The sequence below is a fragment of the Ornithorhynchus anatinus genome, chromosome 4 (assembly GCF_004115215.2).
Source record: "Ornithorhynchus anatinus isolate Pmale09 chromosome 4, mOrnAna1.pri.v4, whole genome shotgun sequence".
Taxonomy (NCBI): Eukaryota; Metazoa; Chordata; class Mammalia; order Monotremata; family Ornithorhynchidae; genus Ornithorhynchus; species Ornithorhynchus anatinus.
Genome location: NC_041731.1, coordinates 127,162,616 through 127,178,321, shown reverse-complemented (window position 1 = coordinate 127,178,321; position 15,706 = coordinate 127,162,616). Strand labels below are relative to the sequence as shown.

Here is a 15,706-nt window from a genome sequence, read left to right as displayed (position 1 = left end):
GTCTGTTTCCAACCCCCTCCCTCTCTCCCTTCCCTAATAACAATAATAATGGTAATCGTTAAGTGCTTATTATGTGTCAAGCACATAGGGGTAGATATAAGCTAATTAGGTTGGATACAGTCCCTGTCCCACATGGGGCTCACAGTCTTAATCCCCATTTACAGATAAGGTAACTGAGGCACAGAGACTAATAATAATAATGATAATAATGATGATAATCATGGTATTTGTTAAACACTTACTATGTGCCAGGCACTGTACTAAGCTCTAGGGTAGATACATGCAAATCGGGTTGGACAGAGTCCCTGTCCCATGGGGGGGGGCTCACAGTCTCAATTCCCAGTTTACAGATGAGATAACTGAGGCACGGAGAAGTGAAGAGACTTGCCCAAGGTCACATAGCATACAAGTGGCTCTGTATATAATACTACTAGTAGTAGAGAAGCAGCATGATCTAGTGGCAAGAGCACGGGGTTGGGAGTCAGAGGATGTGGGTACTAATCCTGGCTCTGCCACTTGTCTGCTGAGTGACCTTGGGCAAGTCACAACTTCTCTGTGCCTCAGTTGCCTCACCTCTAAAATGGGGATTAAAACCGTCAGCCTCATGTGGGACAGGGACTCTGTCCAACCTGATTACTTTGTATCTACCCCAGTGCTTAGAACAGTGCTTTGCACATAGTAAGCACTCAACAAATATTATTATTATTATTGGTTATTTGTTAGGTACTTACTATGTGCCAAGCAGATGCTGGGGGTAGACATGGGATAATCAGGTCAGACAGCATCCCTATCCCACAAGGAGCTCACAGTTTAAGGGTGAGGCAGAACAGGTATCGTATTCCCATTTATCAGATGAAGAAACCGAGGCCTAGATAATCGTGTGATACGCCCAAAGTCACAAAACAGGCTGGGATTAGAACCCAGGTCTTTTGACTCCCAGTCCTATGGTCTATCCATTAGGTTGTGCAGTTTCCCTTCTACACCTCATCTGTGTACTACCTTCCCAGGGCTTAGAACAATGTTTTGGGTATGGTATCTGCTTAAAAAACCACTACGCTTACCGCTCCAGAGGGTTGTAACCTGGGACCAGAAGGAGACTTGAGGCTGCTCTGGACCTGCTGAGAGGTGGACTGAGAGAGGGAAGGCTTCCAAGCTGTCCATCCCCTTGCCCCCTCTTACCTCACATCCCTTCTCTCCCTCTCCATCCCAGCCCACACACTCTGCTGCCGATAACCACCTCACTGGGCTTCGTTCTCGCCCGTCCCGCCGTCGAACCCTGACCCCCGTCCTACCTCCGGCCTGGAATGCCTTCCCTCCTCACATCCACCAGACAATGACTTTCCCCCATGTCAAAGCCTTACTGAAGGCTCATCTCCTCCAAGAGGGCTTCCCAGACTTTTCTTTTGTACTTTCTCATGCTCTTAGTACAGACTTTTACACACAGTAAGCACTTAAAAAATACGATCGAGTGAGTGAAGGAAAAATACGATCGAATGAATGAATGAAATGAAAGGAGGAATAAGAAAAAAAAAAGTCCTGAGTGAAAATGGGACGTCAGTAGCAACAGCCCTCTTTTAGAGCAACAAGAAGATGGATGTTTTAGCTGCAGGGTTTCTAATTTCATTCTCCCGTAGAAGATACTGCAGGGAAGCTAGAAGAGCCCCTAGGGTAGCTTAGAGTTTTTTCATTTGAGTCACCTGACGTGAGTTTTCTTATCACAGGACTGACATGAAAATCCGCTTACTTGGACCAAAAATCGAGAAGCAGAGAAGCTTAAGCTCCATTTTACAAGGTGAGGTGACTGAGGCACAGAGAAATGATGCGGAGACAAGTGCTGGAGGCAGGATTAGAACCCAGGTCCTTTGGACTCCCAGGCCCATGCCACAGGCCTGGGAGTCTGAAGAACCTGGATTCAAATCCCAGCTCTGCCCCCCGTCAGCTGTGTGACCTTGGGTAAGTCACTTTACCTCTCTTTGCCTCCATTCCCTCATCTGTAAAATGGGGATGAAGACCGTGAGCTCCATGTGGGATGGGGACCGTGGTTAGATTATATCTACCCCAGCATTTAGCACAGCTTCTGGCCCATAGAAAGCTCTTAACAGATGCAATAGAGAAAAAATTGAGGGCAGAAAGTGTAAGAATGATAGTCATTCATGAGAAGATGCCGAAATAGCTAGCTGTTTGAGATTCCTTTTTGGAACTAAGGCAAGATACTCCCACCAGGAATGTAGCCGTAAGCCCGTCAAACGGCAGGGACCGTCTCTATCTGTTGCCGACTTGTTCATTCCAAGCGCTTAGTACTAGTGCTCTGCACATAGTAAGCGCTCAATAAATACTATTGAATGAAAGGTTCCAGGAGGCAGAAGTACAACTTCATCAAACAGCAGAGCTTCCAAACCAGGAGGTGGTCCAGGAAGCTACCAGAGTGACAGAAAGTTTCACTCTCATTAATCAAAGATGTGGACTGATGAGAAGGCTCCCCGTTACTCGTTTAATTTAGCCAGATTGGTGTGTGGGGGTCGTAACACAAGGGTGTTTAAAAGACAAGGGATAAACTGATCCAAAGCTCAGTCTTTCTCCTTGGGGCACCCTGAAATACTCAGTGAGCTTCGTTTTCCCCTGCAAAGGTCCCTTCTTTCAGAGAGAAGCAGTGTGGAATAGGGGATAGAGCTTGGGTGTCAGAAGGTCATGGGTTCTAATCCCAGCTCTGCCATGTGTCTGCTGTGTGACCTTGAGCAAGTCACTTCACTTAATCTGTGCCTCAGTTACCCCATCTATAAAATGGGGATTGAGACTGTGAGTCCCCATGTGGGACAGGGACTGTGTCCAACCCAATATGCTTGTATCCACCCCAGTGCCAGTACAGTACAGTGCCTGGAACATAGTAAGCACTTAACAAATACCATTAATATTAATAATAATAATGTCGGTATTTGTTAAGCACTTACTATGTGCAGAGCACTGTTCTAAGTGCTGGGGTAGATACAGGGTAATAGGTTTGTCCCACGTGAGGCTCACAGTTAATCCCCATTTTACAGATGAGGTAACTGAGGCACAGAGAAGTGAAGTGACTTGCCCACAGTCACACAGCTGAAGAGTGGCAGAGCCGGGAGTCGAACCCATGACCTCTGACTCCGAAGCCCAGGCTATTTCCACTGAGCCATGCTGCTATTGAGAACACGAGAGCCTAGAGAGAAATGATGAAGTTCAGGAAGCTGTCATAATAATAATGTTAAATGATGATTCCTGCATTTGTTAAGTGCTCAATGTATACTAAGCCCTCTAATAACAATAATAATAATAATAACGGTATGTATAATGATGACATGTATTAGGCACATACTATGAGTCGAGCTCTGTTCTTAGGCTGGTGTGGATACAAGCTAATCAGGTTGGAGACAGTTCGTATTCCACACGGAATCCCCATTTTACAGATGAGGGAACTGAGGCACCAAGAACAATAATGTTGGTATTTGTTAAGCGCTTACTATGTGCCGAGCACTGTTCTAAGCGCTGGGGTAGTATTCCACACGGAATCCCCATTTTACAGATGAGGGAACTGAGGCACCAAGAACAATAATGTTGGTATTTGTTAAGCGCTTACTATGTGCCGAGCACTGTTCTAAGCGCTGGGGTAGACATAGGGGAATCAGGTTGGCCCACGTGGGGCTCACAGTCTTAATCCCCATTTTACAGATGAGGGAACTGAGGCACAGAGAAGTTAAGTGACTTGCCCACAGTCACACAGCCAAGTGGCAGAGCTGGGATTCAAACTCATGAGCCCTGACTCCAAAGCCCGTGCTCTTTCCACTGAGCCATGCTGCTTCTCAGACATCATTTCCCTGCTCCCTCTCCATTTTATGTTATCTATGCACTCAGATCTGTGACCTTTGGGCATTTGATCCTAGCCCCAGAACCCTTGAACACATATCTATAAATGACATATTATAAATCATCTATTGATTTTAATGTTTGTCTCCCCATCTAGACTGTAAGTTCATTGTGGGAGGGGAGTGTGTCTGTTTACTGTTATATTGTATTCTCCTAAGCAATTAGTACAGTGCCCGGCACACAGTAAGTGCTCAATAAATAGCACTGATGATGACTGAATAAGTCCTCTCCCTCTGAAGCTTGTGATCTTTCCACTAGTCCACACTGCTTCTGTGAGCACAGCAAATACGTGCAACATCTTGTCAGGGTGAATACAGGAAACAAATTTAGATTTTCATGTTCTTTTTTTCTAATTCATTCATTCATTCAATTGCATTTATTGTGTGCTTACTGTGTGCAGAGCACTGTACTAAGTGCTTGGAAGGTACAATTTGTCAACAGATAAAGACAATCCCTACCCAACAATAGGCTCACAGTCTAGAAGGTGGGGAGACAAAAAACACAACAAACAAGTAGAAAGGCAGCAGCGTGGCTCAGTGGAAAGAGCCCGGGCTTGGGAGTCAGAGGTCATGGGTTCGAATCCCGGCTCTGCCACTTGGCAGCTGTGTGACTGTGGGTAAGTCGCTTCATTTCTCCGTGACTCAGTTCCCTCATCTGTAAAAAGGGGATTGAGACTGTGAGCCTAACGTGGGACAACCTGATTACCCTGTATCTACCCCTGCACTTAGAACAGTGCTCTGCACATAGTAAGCGCTTAACAAATACCAAAAAAATGAAATAAATAAAATAAAAACAGACACATTCCCTGCCCACCATGAGTTTACAGTCTAGAGGAGACACACATTAATATAAATAAATAAAATTACAGATATGTATATGAGTGCTGCAGGGCGAGGATGGGGGATGAGTAAAGGGAGCAAGTCAGGGTGACGCAGAGAGTGGAAGAAAAAGACGAGAGGGCTTAGTCGGGGAGGGTCTCTTGGAGGAGATGTGCCTTCAGTAAAGCTTTGAAGGTGGCGGGGAGAGTAGTCTGTTGGATATGAAGAAGGGAGGGCGTTCCAGGCCGGAGGCAGGTTGTGGGCGGGAAGTCGAGGCGAGATAGATGAGATTTAGGCACAGTGAGAAGGTTAGCACTAGAGGAGAGAAGCGTGCAAGCTGGGGTGGAGTAGGAGAGTAACGAGGTGACATAGGAGGGGGCAGTTTATCGAGGGCTTTAAAGCTGCTAATAATAATAATGATGATATTTGTTAAGCGCTTACTATGTGCCAAGCGCTGTTCTAAATACTGGAGGAGATACAAGGTAATCAGGTTGTCCCACACGGGGCTCAGTCTTAATCCCCATTTTACAGATGAGGGAACTGAGGCACAAAGAAGCGACTTGCCCAAGGTCACACAGCAATGGTTGAGTGACTGACATTCTCTGCTGCTTCAGGCATGTCTGTTGACAGGTGGTTGCCTGCCTGCCTGATATTCTCTGCTTCTAGCTTGCCTGTTGGCTGGGATCCCCGTCCATTTTCCTCATTCTGCAGATTACAAATCCCAGGTTCTATGCCAGTGACCTCCTGCCTTCAAAATCTATCCACTCTGTGCTTCTGACTCCATCTACCCAAACCTTCTCAAACCAGTTGTTTCCCCCCTTCCTCTTGTCCCGAAGGCCATCTTCAGCCACTCACTCTCTGATATTTTCCATCCCTCTGCCTTCAAACACAGTCCAGTCTCCTCTCGACTAAAAAACCCTTACCTGAATCCCACTGCACCCTCTACTCTCTCCCTCTTCCCATTCTTGTCCAAACTCCTCAGAGGGGTTGTATAGCAGTGTGGCCTAGTGAAAACAGCCCTGAGAGGAAGGACCCAGCCACACCGACCCCGAGTCCTAAAAAGCTCTCACTTTCCTGTCTTAGTCTTCTCTTCTGCATCACTTGTACAGATCTTATTTGCAATTTAGTTTAATGTCTTTCTCCCCATCTAGTCTGTAAGCTCCTTGTGGGCAGGGATTGTCTACATCTACTCTGTTCTTTTATCCTCTCCCAAGCCCAAGTACAGTGCTCACACCTAGGAAGTGCTCAAAAAAAAATACCAATGATGGATTGATTGAGACCAGGATCATAATGTTGTTTTTCCACTTGTCTGCTGAGGGACCTTAGGCAAGTCATTTAACTTCTCTGGGCCTCCGTTTCCTCAACTGTAAAATGGGGATGAAATGCATGCTTTTCCTCCCTCTGAAACTATAAGCTACATAAAAATGATGGTATTTGTTAAGCGCTTACTATGTGACAGGCACTGTATTGACTAAGCGCCGGAACTACCTATGAAACAGGGGTCATTTATGATCGGATTAAACTGTATCTGCCCCAAGACTTACCACTGTGCTTGGCACACGGTGTGGATCGAGCATGGGCCTGGGAGTCAGAAGGAGTGAGAAGCAGCGTGGCTCACTGGAAAGAGCACGGGCTTTGGAGTCAGAGGTCATGGGTTCGAACCCCGGCTCTGCCACTTGCCAGCTGTGTGACTTTGGGCAAGTCACTTAACTTCTCGGTGCCTCAGTTCCCTCATCTGTAAAATGGGGATTAAGACTGTGAGCCCCACGTGGGACAACCTGATTCCCCTATGTCTACCCCAGCGCTTAGAACAGTGCTCGGCACATAGTAAGCGCTTAACAAATACCAACATTATTATTAGAAGGACCTGGTCTCTAACCCTGGCTCCATCACTTGTCTGCTGTGGGACCGTCTCTCTGCCTCTGCTACCCCAAGCATTTAGTACAGTGCTCTGCACATAGTAAGCGCTCAAATTCATTCATGCGGTAGTATTTATTGAGCGCTTACTATGCGCAGAACACTGTACTAAGCACTTGGAATGTACAATTCGGCAACAGATAGAGACCATCCTGCCCAATGACGGGCTCATTGTCTAATCGGGGGAGACAGATGGACAAAAATAAGACAACATAATCATGATAAATAGAATCAAGGGGATGGACACCTCATTAACAAAATAACTAGGGTCATAAAAATATATACAAATGAGCACAGTGCTGAGGGGAGGGGAAGGGGGAGGGGGAGGAGCAGAGGGAAAGGGGGCTAAACTGAGGGGAGCTGAAGGGGAGAAGGGGGAGGGAGCAGAGGGCGGAGGGGGAACAGAGAGGGAGCAGAGGGAGCAGACGGAAGAGGGGTAGCTCAGTCTGGGAAGGCCTCTTGGAGGAGGTGAGCTCTCAGTAGGGATTAAAATGGGGATTAAGACTATGAGCCCCATGTGACACAGGGACTGTGTCCAACCTGATTATCTTGTATCTACCCCAGCGTTTAGAATAGTGTTTGACACATAGCAAGTGCTTAACAATTACCATTATCATTGTTATTAGTATTATTCTTATTATGAAACACTATAATAATGTTTATTAACATACACTCTCTGCCTCACCTCCTTCATTTTACCTATTTGACCGTCTACAATCTGGATTTCTCCCTCTTGACTCTAAGAAGCCACTCTCTTCAGAGTCACAAATGACATTTGTCTTGTCAAATACAAAGGACACTGTTCTAATCCCTCCTGTCCTCATTGGCCCTTTCCCATCTCATGAAAACATATTCCAACTTTGGTTTTCCTGACAGAATCCGGTTTAGTTTTCCCCGTACCTCCCTAACTGCTCCTTCTCTGTCTTTTTCACCAGCTCTTGCTCTGCCTCTGAACCCCTAACTGAGGCTTCCTCTCAAGGCTGCTACCTGGATTCCCTTCCTTCCTTACTTAGTGCTTGTTCATTAAAACCCTCCCAAGCACCATCACTCATTTTTTATGGTATTTGTTCAAGGCTTACTAAGTGCAAGGCAATGTTCTAAGTTCGAGGAAAATGCAAAGTAATCGGGTTAGAAATAGTCCATGGGGCTCACAGTTTTAAACCCATTTTCCAAATGAGGTAACTGAGGAATAATGAAGTGAAGAGACTTGCCCAAGGTCACACAGCAGACAGGTGGTGGAGCCGGGATTAGAACCCAGGTCCTTCTGATTCCCAGGACCGTCCATGTTCTATCCACCAAGCCACGCTCAAAAAATATCATTGGTGGATAAGTAATTTTATATAGGTACAGTCCATTCTTTATTCTTTCACCTTCTCATATTCAAATAACTTACTGCCTTATCCTTGTTCTCTGCCTCCCTCATTAGATTGGAAACCCCTTGAGAGCAGGGAATGTGTGGCTTGCTTCAATCCATCAATCAATGAGTGTTTTTTGTGGAGCCTTTACTGTGTAGAGCACTGTACTAAGCACTTGGGAGAGAGCAATATAACAGAGTTAGTAGACGGGTTCCCTGCCCGCCCACAAGGATCTTATAGTCTAGACGGGGAGACAGATTTGCTTCAGTTGCACTTTCCCAAGAATTTTAGTGCAGAGCTCGACATGCAACAAGCATTCAACAAGTATCATTTTTTTAGTGGTATTTTTAAAACACTTACTATGTGTCAAGCACTGTACTAAGCTCCGGGGTAGGTAAAAGCTATTCAGGTTGGATACAGCCCAGGTCCCACATGGCGCTCACAGTCTTAATCCCCATTTTACAGATCATGTCACTGAGGCACAAAAAAGTGAAGTCAGGATTAGCACCCAGATCCTCTGACTCCCCCGACCAGTCTCTTTCCTCTAAATCATGCTGCTTCCAAGATCCACACTTTCCTCTCCATCCAAACCACTAGTTTGTTGGTACACTCTCTCGTCATATATCGACTGGATTATTGCATCAGCCACCTTTTCATCTCCCATCTTCCTGTCTCTCCCCGATTCAATTTATACTTCACTCTGCTGCCCAGATATCTTTCTACAGAAACGCTCTGGGCGTGTCACTCCCCTCCTCAAAAATCTCCAGTGGTTGCCTATCAACCTTCGCATGAAGCAAAAACTCCTCACTCCTGGCTTCAAAGAAGCAGCGGGGCTCAGTGAAAAGAGCACGGGCTCGGGAGTCAGAGGTCATGGGTTCGAATCCCGGCTCTGCCGCTTGGCAGCCGTGTGACTGTGGGCCAGTCACTTCACTTCTCTGGGCTTCAGTGACCTCATCTGTAAAATGGGGGTTAAGACTGTGAACCTCACGTGGGACAACCTGATTACCCTGTATCTACCCCAGTGCTTAGAACAGTGCTCGGCACATAGTGCTCGGACCGTCTCTATCTGTTGCCGACTTGGTCATGCCAAGCGCTTAGTACAGTGCTCTGCACATAGTAAGCGCTCAATAAATACTATTGAATGAATGAATCTTCCACTCAGAAGTATTCTTTCTTATCCCTCATCCTCTAATCATTTAGGGGATGGATAGACCCCGGGCCTGGGAGTAAGACGGTCATGGGTTCTAATCCCAGCTCCACCACTTATCTGCTGGGTGACCTTGGACAAGTTCCTTAATTTCTCTGTGTCTCCATTACCTCATCTATAAAAAATGGGGATTAAGAGGGTGAGGCCAATGTGGGAAAAGGAGTATGTGCAACCTGGTGAACTTGTATCAACCCCAGCACCTAGAACAGAGCTTGGCACATAGTAAGCACTTACCAAGAACCGAGACCCTCTGTCACATCCTTTTAGGAAAAAATTCAAGTCACTAGGAGGGAAATCCACGCACTTCTTTCCTCTTCCTCCTTGCTTAATTCCCTTCCCTCCTTTCTATTCATGGTTCAAGAGGAGGTGTCCTACCTCTTTTCAAAATCCACCCCATCCCCTCTCACTTACATTCATTCATTCATTCAATTGTATTTATTGAGCGCTTATGCTGTGCAAAGCACTATACTAAGAGATTGAGAGAGTATGATATGACAACAAACAGCCACATTCTTGGCCACAATGAGCTCACAGTCTAGAGGGGGAGACAGACATTAATATAAATGAATGAATAGATAAGTAAATAAATTACAGATATACACATATGTGCTGTGGAGATGAGAGGGAGGATGAATGAAGGAGTAAGTAAGAGCAGCACAGAAGGGGGTGGGAGAAGAGGAGAGGAGGGTTTAGTCAGGGAAGGCCTCCCGGAGGAGATGGGCCTTCAATAAAGTTTTGAACTGGGGGAGAGCAATTATCTGTCCGATATGAGGAGGGAGGGCATTCCAGGCCAGAGGTAGGATGTGGGCTAGAGGTCGGAAGCAAGACAGACGAGATTGAGGTACAGGGAGAAAAGTTAGCATTAGAGGAACGAAGTGTGAGGGCTGGGATGTTGTAGGAGAGTAGAGTCGTGAGGTAGGAGGAGGCACAGTGATGGACAGCTTTAAAGCCAAAGCAAAGCTAAAGCCAAACTTAAAGCAGTTGTGTCTCCCTGACCCGCCATCTTCAACCACGCACTCTCCGTCACCTTCAAGCATGCATACATCTCTCCCATCCTAAAAAAAACCCAACAACCCCAAAGTAAATCAATATACCCTGGATCCACTGCACCTCCCTGCTATTGCTCTATTTCCTTAACAGAAATACTAATGATGGTATTTGTTAAGTGCTTACTATGTGCCAAGCACTGTACTAAGTGCTGGGGTAGACACATGTTGATCAGGTCAGACACAGTCCCTGTCCCATACTGGGCTCACTGTCTTCATTCCCAGACAGAGAGGGAACTGAGGCCCCTTCCCATCCAAACTCCTCTGGTGGATTGTCTATATTCTCCTAGCTAAATCTAAGGGATTCTATCCTAATCCTTCTTGACTTCTCAGGTGCCTTTTACAATGCCATCCTTCTTTACACTTCATCTGTGTCACCTTGGGCTTCCTTCATAAAATGGTTGAATCGGGCTGACTGAAACATATAAATGGGAGGTTGGTATACTGGGACCTTAAGCTCATTACCGTCAGGGAATGTGTCTTCTAATTCTGTTGCACTGTACTCTCCCAGGCTCTTAGTACAGTGCTCTGCACATAGTAAGCACTCAAGAAATACCATTGATTGACTGCTTGACTGAAGGTCCTGGTGTCCAAGAAAAAGGACTGTCAACAGCCATAGCCTTTATTAATGACTTGCGTTCTCTGCCTTCCATTCTTTTCCCCATTTTCCTAAATAAACTGTGAGCTCCCTGAAGACTGGAATCCTTTCTTTAACTTCTATTGAGCTCTCTCAAGGGGTTAGTACGGTGTTCTGAACTTTGGAGGCACAAAATAAATACAATTGCTCGATGAATGGGTGGTCTGTGCACTATAGTATGATGATGGCATTTGTTAAGTGCTTACTACTTGGAAAGCACTGTTCTAAGTGCTGGGGGATACAAAATGATCAGGTTGTCCCACACGAGGCTCACAGTCTTAATCCCCATTTTACAGATGAGGTAACTGAGGCACATAGAAGTTACGTGACTTGCCCAAAGTCACACAGCTGACAAGTGGGGAGGAGCTGGGATTAGAACCCATGACCTCTGACTCCCAAGCCCGTGCTCATTCCACTGAGCCACGCTGTACTAGACACTCAATGGAGGTAGCTGTAATTTGTTTATTCATATTAATGTCTGTCTCCTCCTCTAGACTGGAAGCTCATCGTGGGCAGGGAATGTGTCTACCAACTCTGTTGTATTGTACTCTCCCAAGGACTTTTTAAATGGTATTTGCTAAGTGCTTACTATGTGCCAGACACTGTACTAGGGTAGATACAAGCTAATCAGGTTGGACACAGTCTGTGTCCACATGGGGCTCACAGTTTAATCCCCATTTTACAGAAGAGGTAACTGAGGCACAGAGAAGAGAAATGACTTGCCCAAGGTCACTAGCAGACATGTGGTGGAGATGGGGTTAGAATCCACATTCTTCTGAATGCCGGGCTCTGGCCTCTATCCACTGGACCAACCCGATTCTACAGTACTTAGTACAGTGCTCTGTCCACAGTCAGCGCTCAGTAAATACCACTGATTTACTGATTGAATAAAAGAGCACGAAAGAAGGAAAGAGCAGTGATAAGGTACCAATCAGGACTGTCTAGGACATGTGACAAGTAAAAGAAGAAATTACAAAAGCCAGTGATTTCTGGACTTTCTCTTCTCTACTCCTCCTCACTGCCCTGACAATCTTTAGCTGAAGGCCCTAATTTAGGAAAGGAGAGAGGGTCTGTGACAGGATGAGGGGGTGAGGAAGAGGAGGAGGAGGAAGAGAAGGAGGAGGAGGAAAAGAATGAGGAGGAGGAAGATGACCAGGAGGATGAGGAGGAGAACAAGGATGAAGAGGGGGAGGAGGACAAGAAAGACACGAAGAACAAGGTGGCGGAAAGGCATAGGCAAACAATTGCCTTGGGCTCAAAGATCAGAGACCCACTTTCCGTAATTGGTTTATATTAATCTCGTCTGAATGTGGTAAATAAAATATCCAGTCGTGGCTTACCATGCTCATCCAGCAATATGTTGTCTGGTTTGATGTCCCTAAAAAAAGATAAAAGAAGAGGTCACAGACCTAGCTGGGCACCGATGAACTTCTAAGAGCCCATTCCCTTCTTGAGAAATGGGGAAACCCCCCGATTAATCAGCATAATGGTCACTGGAGATCCACCGTGATCTGACTTCTACATTTCACTTTCTCAGGGGGAAAGGCCAAGTTGAGGGTGGGCAATGAGTAATATGGGATGTGCTCTGCAACCTAGTAAGGGCTTAATAAATACTATTGATTGATGGATCGAGTGGAATCAATTATCTCTGGCAGAGTGGCCCTGAGTTGGAGCTCTGAGGAAGATCCTTCTAACTTCCTGTTCTTGTTCTTTGAGAAAAATGAAAAGTGGCTCATCTATACATCAGAGTCCTCCCTGAGGAGGCACTAAGATACACAGCAACTCTTATCTTGATATCATGTATGTACATATCCTTATACTCGGTTGTCAGCGTGGCTTAGTGGAAAGAGCCCAGGCTTGGAGGTCAGAGATTGTGGATTCTAATCCTGGCTCCGCCACTTATCAACTGTGTGACTTTGGACAAGTCACTTAACTTCTCTGTGTCTCAGTTACCCCATCTGTAAAATGGGGATTAAGACTGTGAGCCCCACGTGGGACAATCTGATTGCCTTGTATCTACCCCAGAGCTTAGAACAGTGCTTGGCACATAGTAAGTGTGTAACATTCCAAGCATTTAGTACAGTGTTCTGCACATAGTAAGCACTCAATAAATACTATTGAATGAATGATTGAACAAATCCCATCATTATTATTATCTATAATTTTTTTAATGCCTGTCTCTCCCTCTAGATTGTAAGCTCCTTGTGGGTCGGGGACACGTCTACCAACTCTTGTGTCATACTCTCTGAAGCATTTAGTATAGTGCTCTGTACACAATAAGCATTCAATAAATACCATCGATTAAGTGTGATCATCATTATCAATAGTAATAATCATCATCTTGAAATAGTCTTCTAGACTGTAAGCCCATTGTGGGCAGGGATTGGCTCTCTTTATCACTGAATTGTACTTTCCAAGTATGTAGTACAGTGCTCTGCACACAGTAAAGCACTCAATAAATATGACTGAATGAATGAATAGGGAAAATACAGGGCATTTCAAATTTTCCTTATGAATTTTAGAATTACATAACTATTCACATTAAGTAAACATTGCTTTTTCTAAGAATGCTACACAGCAAATATATCTATATCTATAGATACAGATATATTTCTACATTAGTTAGGTAGAAAACTCCTGCTGGAAAAAAAAAACCACCCATAACTTTAAAAGGCAGAAAATGCAAACAAAGCCTGAATGTCTGTTGTTGAATTCCCAGCTGCTAGGATGTCTCCGACAGAAACCACCCATATTTTACCAAATACAGTTTTCCATATATGATGAAAATAAACCCAAGTGCACATTTTTCAGGAGTTTTTTTGTGTGTGGTATTTGTTAGGTGCTTACTATGGGTCAAACACTGTTCTAAGCATTGGGGTGATAAGAGTGACTTACGTTGGACACAGTCCCTGTCCCGTCCGAAACTTGCAGTCTAAGATAGAGGGAGAACAGAAGAACTGAGGGATGGAGAAGTTAAGTGACTTGTCAAAGGTCACACAACAAGCATTTGACAGAGCCAGAATTAGAACCCAGGTTCTCTGACTCCCAGACTCATGCGCTTTCCACTAGACTGCGTGGCTTCTCTGCTTCTCTTGAAAAAGGAAAATTCCACTGTTGAAATTATTGCTGGCCACTGACTCAAACCTGTCTAAAGCTTGGTTGACATAAATTTCCTGTGGGTCCATCAATCATTGGTATTTATTGAGCACTTACTGTGGGCAGAGGACTGAATTAAGCATCGGGGGAATATGATGCAACATAGTTGGAAGATACATGCTCATAGATCACTGAACCTGTGCCAGGGAAGCCCAGGAAGAGGTGAACTAGAAGAGTGGAAAATTTTAGGCTGATGATTTCCTTTAAAAAGCTAAAAAATATTGCCAGGAGACCATAAACCTCACGATCACAATGTGGCCCACCATTTTTTTTCTCAAATTTGTAAAGTGCTTGCATTGTGCCGAGAGCCGGGATAGACACAAAGTTGTCAAGTGGAAACAGTCCCTGTCCCACATGGGGCTCACCGATCTATAGAAGAGGGAGGGAGATTTAATCCTCATTTTACAGATGAGGAAATGAGGAATTAAATGACTTGCCCAAGGTCACACAGCAGAAAAGTGGCAGAGCTGGGATTAAAACACAGGTCCTCTCACTCCCAGGCCCAAACTCTTTCCATTAGGCCATGCTTCTTTCATTATAACATAAGACTCTAAGCTAAAACTATATTCACCTGAATTGAGGACAAGCAGATCTTTAGGAAAACTGACAGACTGATAGTTATGTGGTACCAAAACTCTAAGACGTAACTATCTCGCCGTGGACCCCTTTCCCATTCCCTCCTCTTAGCCGGGATCTCCCTCCCCTACCATATGCGCAAGTCCACTGTTCTCTTCATCTTCAAAGAATTATTAGTCACATCTCTTCCAAGGAGTCTTCCCCAGTAAAGCCCTCTTTTTCCCGGCTCCCTCTCTCTTCTGTGTCATCTACGCAATTGGATCTGTGAACTATGGACACTTGATAGTCACCCCAACCCCACCACACTTACATAAATATCTTTAAATTATATACATTTAAGTTACTTATTCATATTAATGTTCGACTCCCCCTCTGGACTCTGAGTTCAAGGAACGTGAACTACCAGTCCTGTTTTATTGTGTCTCCCAAGCGCTTAGAACAGTGCTCTGCTCACAGTAAGTGCTCAGTAAATACCACGGTCGATGACAACGATAGCGTACAAACTTTCAAATGGCAGTGAGACCTGCACATCCAGCTTAGTTTTATTAATGCACAGGCAGCTGTCCTTCACATTCGAAAAAGACGTCATTAATGGTGATCACCCATAAATGCATTCGTCGCAGAAAAGGCCAGGATCGACAATGGTGACCGCACTGGACAAGCAAAAAGGTGGTCTCTTGTAGTGTTATTGAACTTAATACTTGTAGCACCCACCACTGTTTTCTGTTTTGTGTTTTTCCCTTTATAGGGAGCTTTGAACAAAGAGACAAACAGAGAACTGGGAGTCAAGTGCTGAAGACAATCATGGCACACTGCTCTCAAGGAGGGAGTGGATCGTCTCATGTGGAGCTTCTTCATGGTAGCGCACCATGCTGATCTGTCTTCAGCAAATGATTTCCAGTTTTCAGCCGGGACACAGCATTGTCTGACACTTAGTGAGAAGCAGCATGGCCTAGTGGATAAACCCCGGGCCTGGGAGTCAGAAGGCCGTGGGTTCTAATCCCAGATCTTCCTCCACTCATCTGCTGTGTGTCCTTGGGCAAGTCACATCACTTCTCTGGGCCTCAGTTACCTCATCTGTAAAAGGGGGATTGAGACCGTGA

At 45.2% G+C, this 15,706-nt stretch overlaps 1 protein-coding gene across 3 annotated transcripts in view; it reads right to left on the bottom strand.

Annotated features, from left to right (window-relative positions):
- The window catches only part of STK32B (serine/threonine kinase 32B), a 377,989-nt gene that overhangs the window by 113,058 nt on the left and 249,225 nt on the right, over nucleotides 1-15,706 (bottom strand). For all 3 annotated transcript variants that reach the window (XM_029062114.1, XM_029062115.1, XM_029062118.2), the window contains one exon: nucleotides 12,212-12,249. In XM_029062114.1, the coding sequence (XP_028917947.1) occupies nucleotides 12,212-12,249 (38 nt within the window). The remainder of the gene's footprint in view (nucleotides 1-12,211; nucleotides 12,250-15,706) is intronic.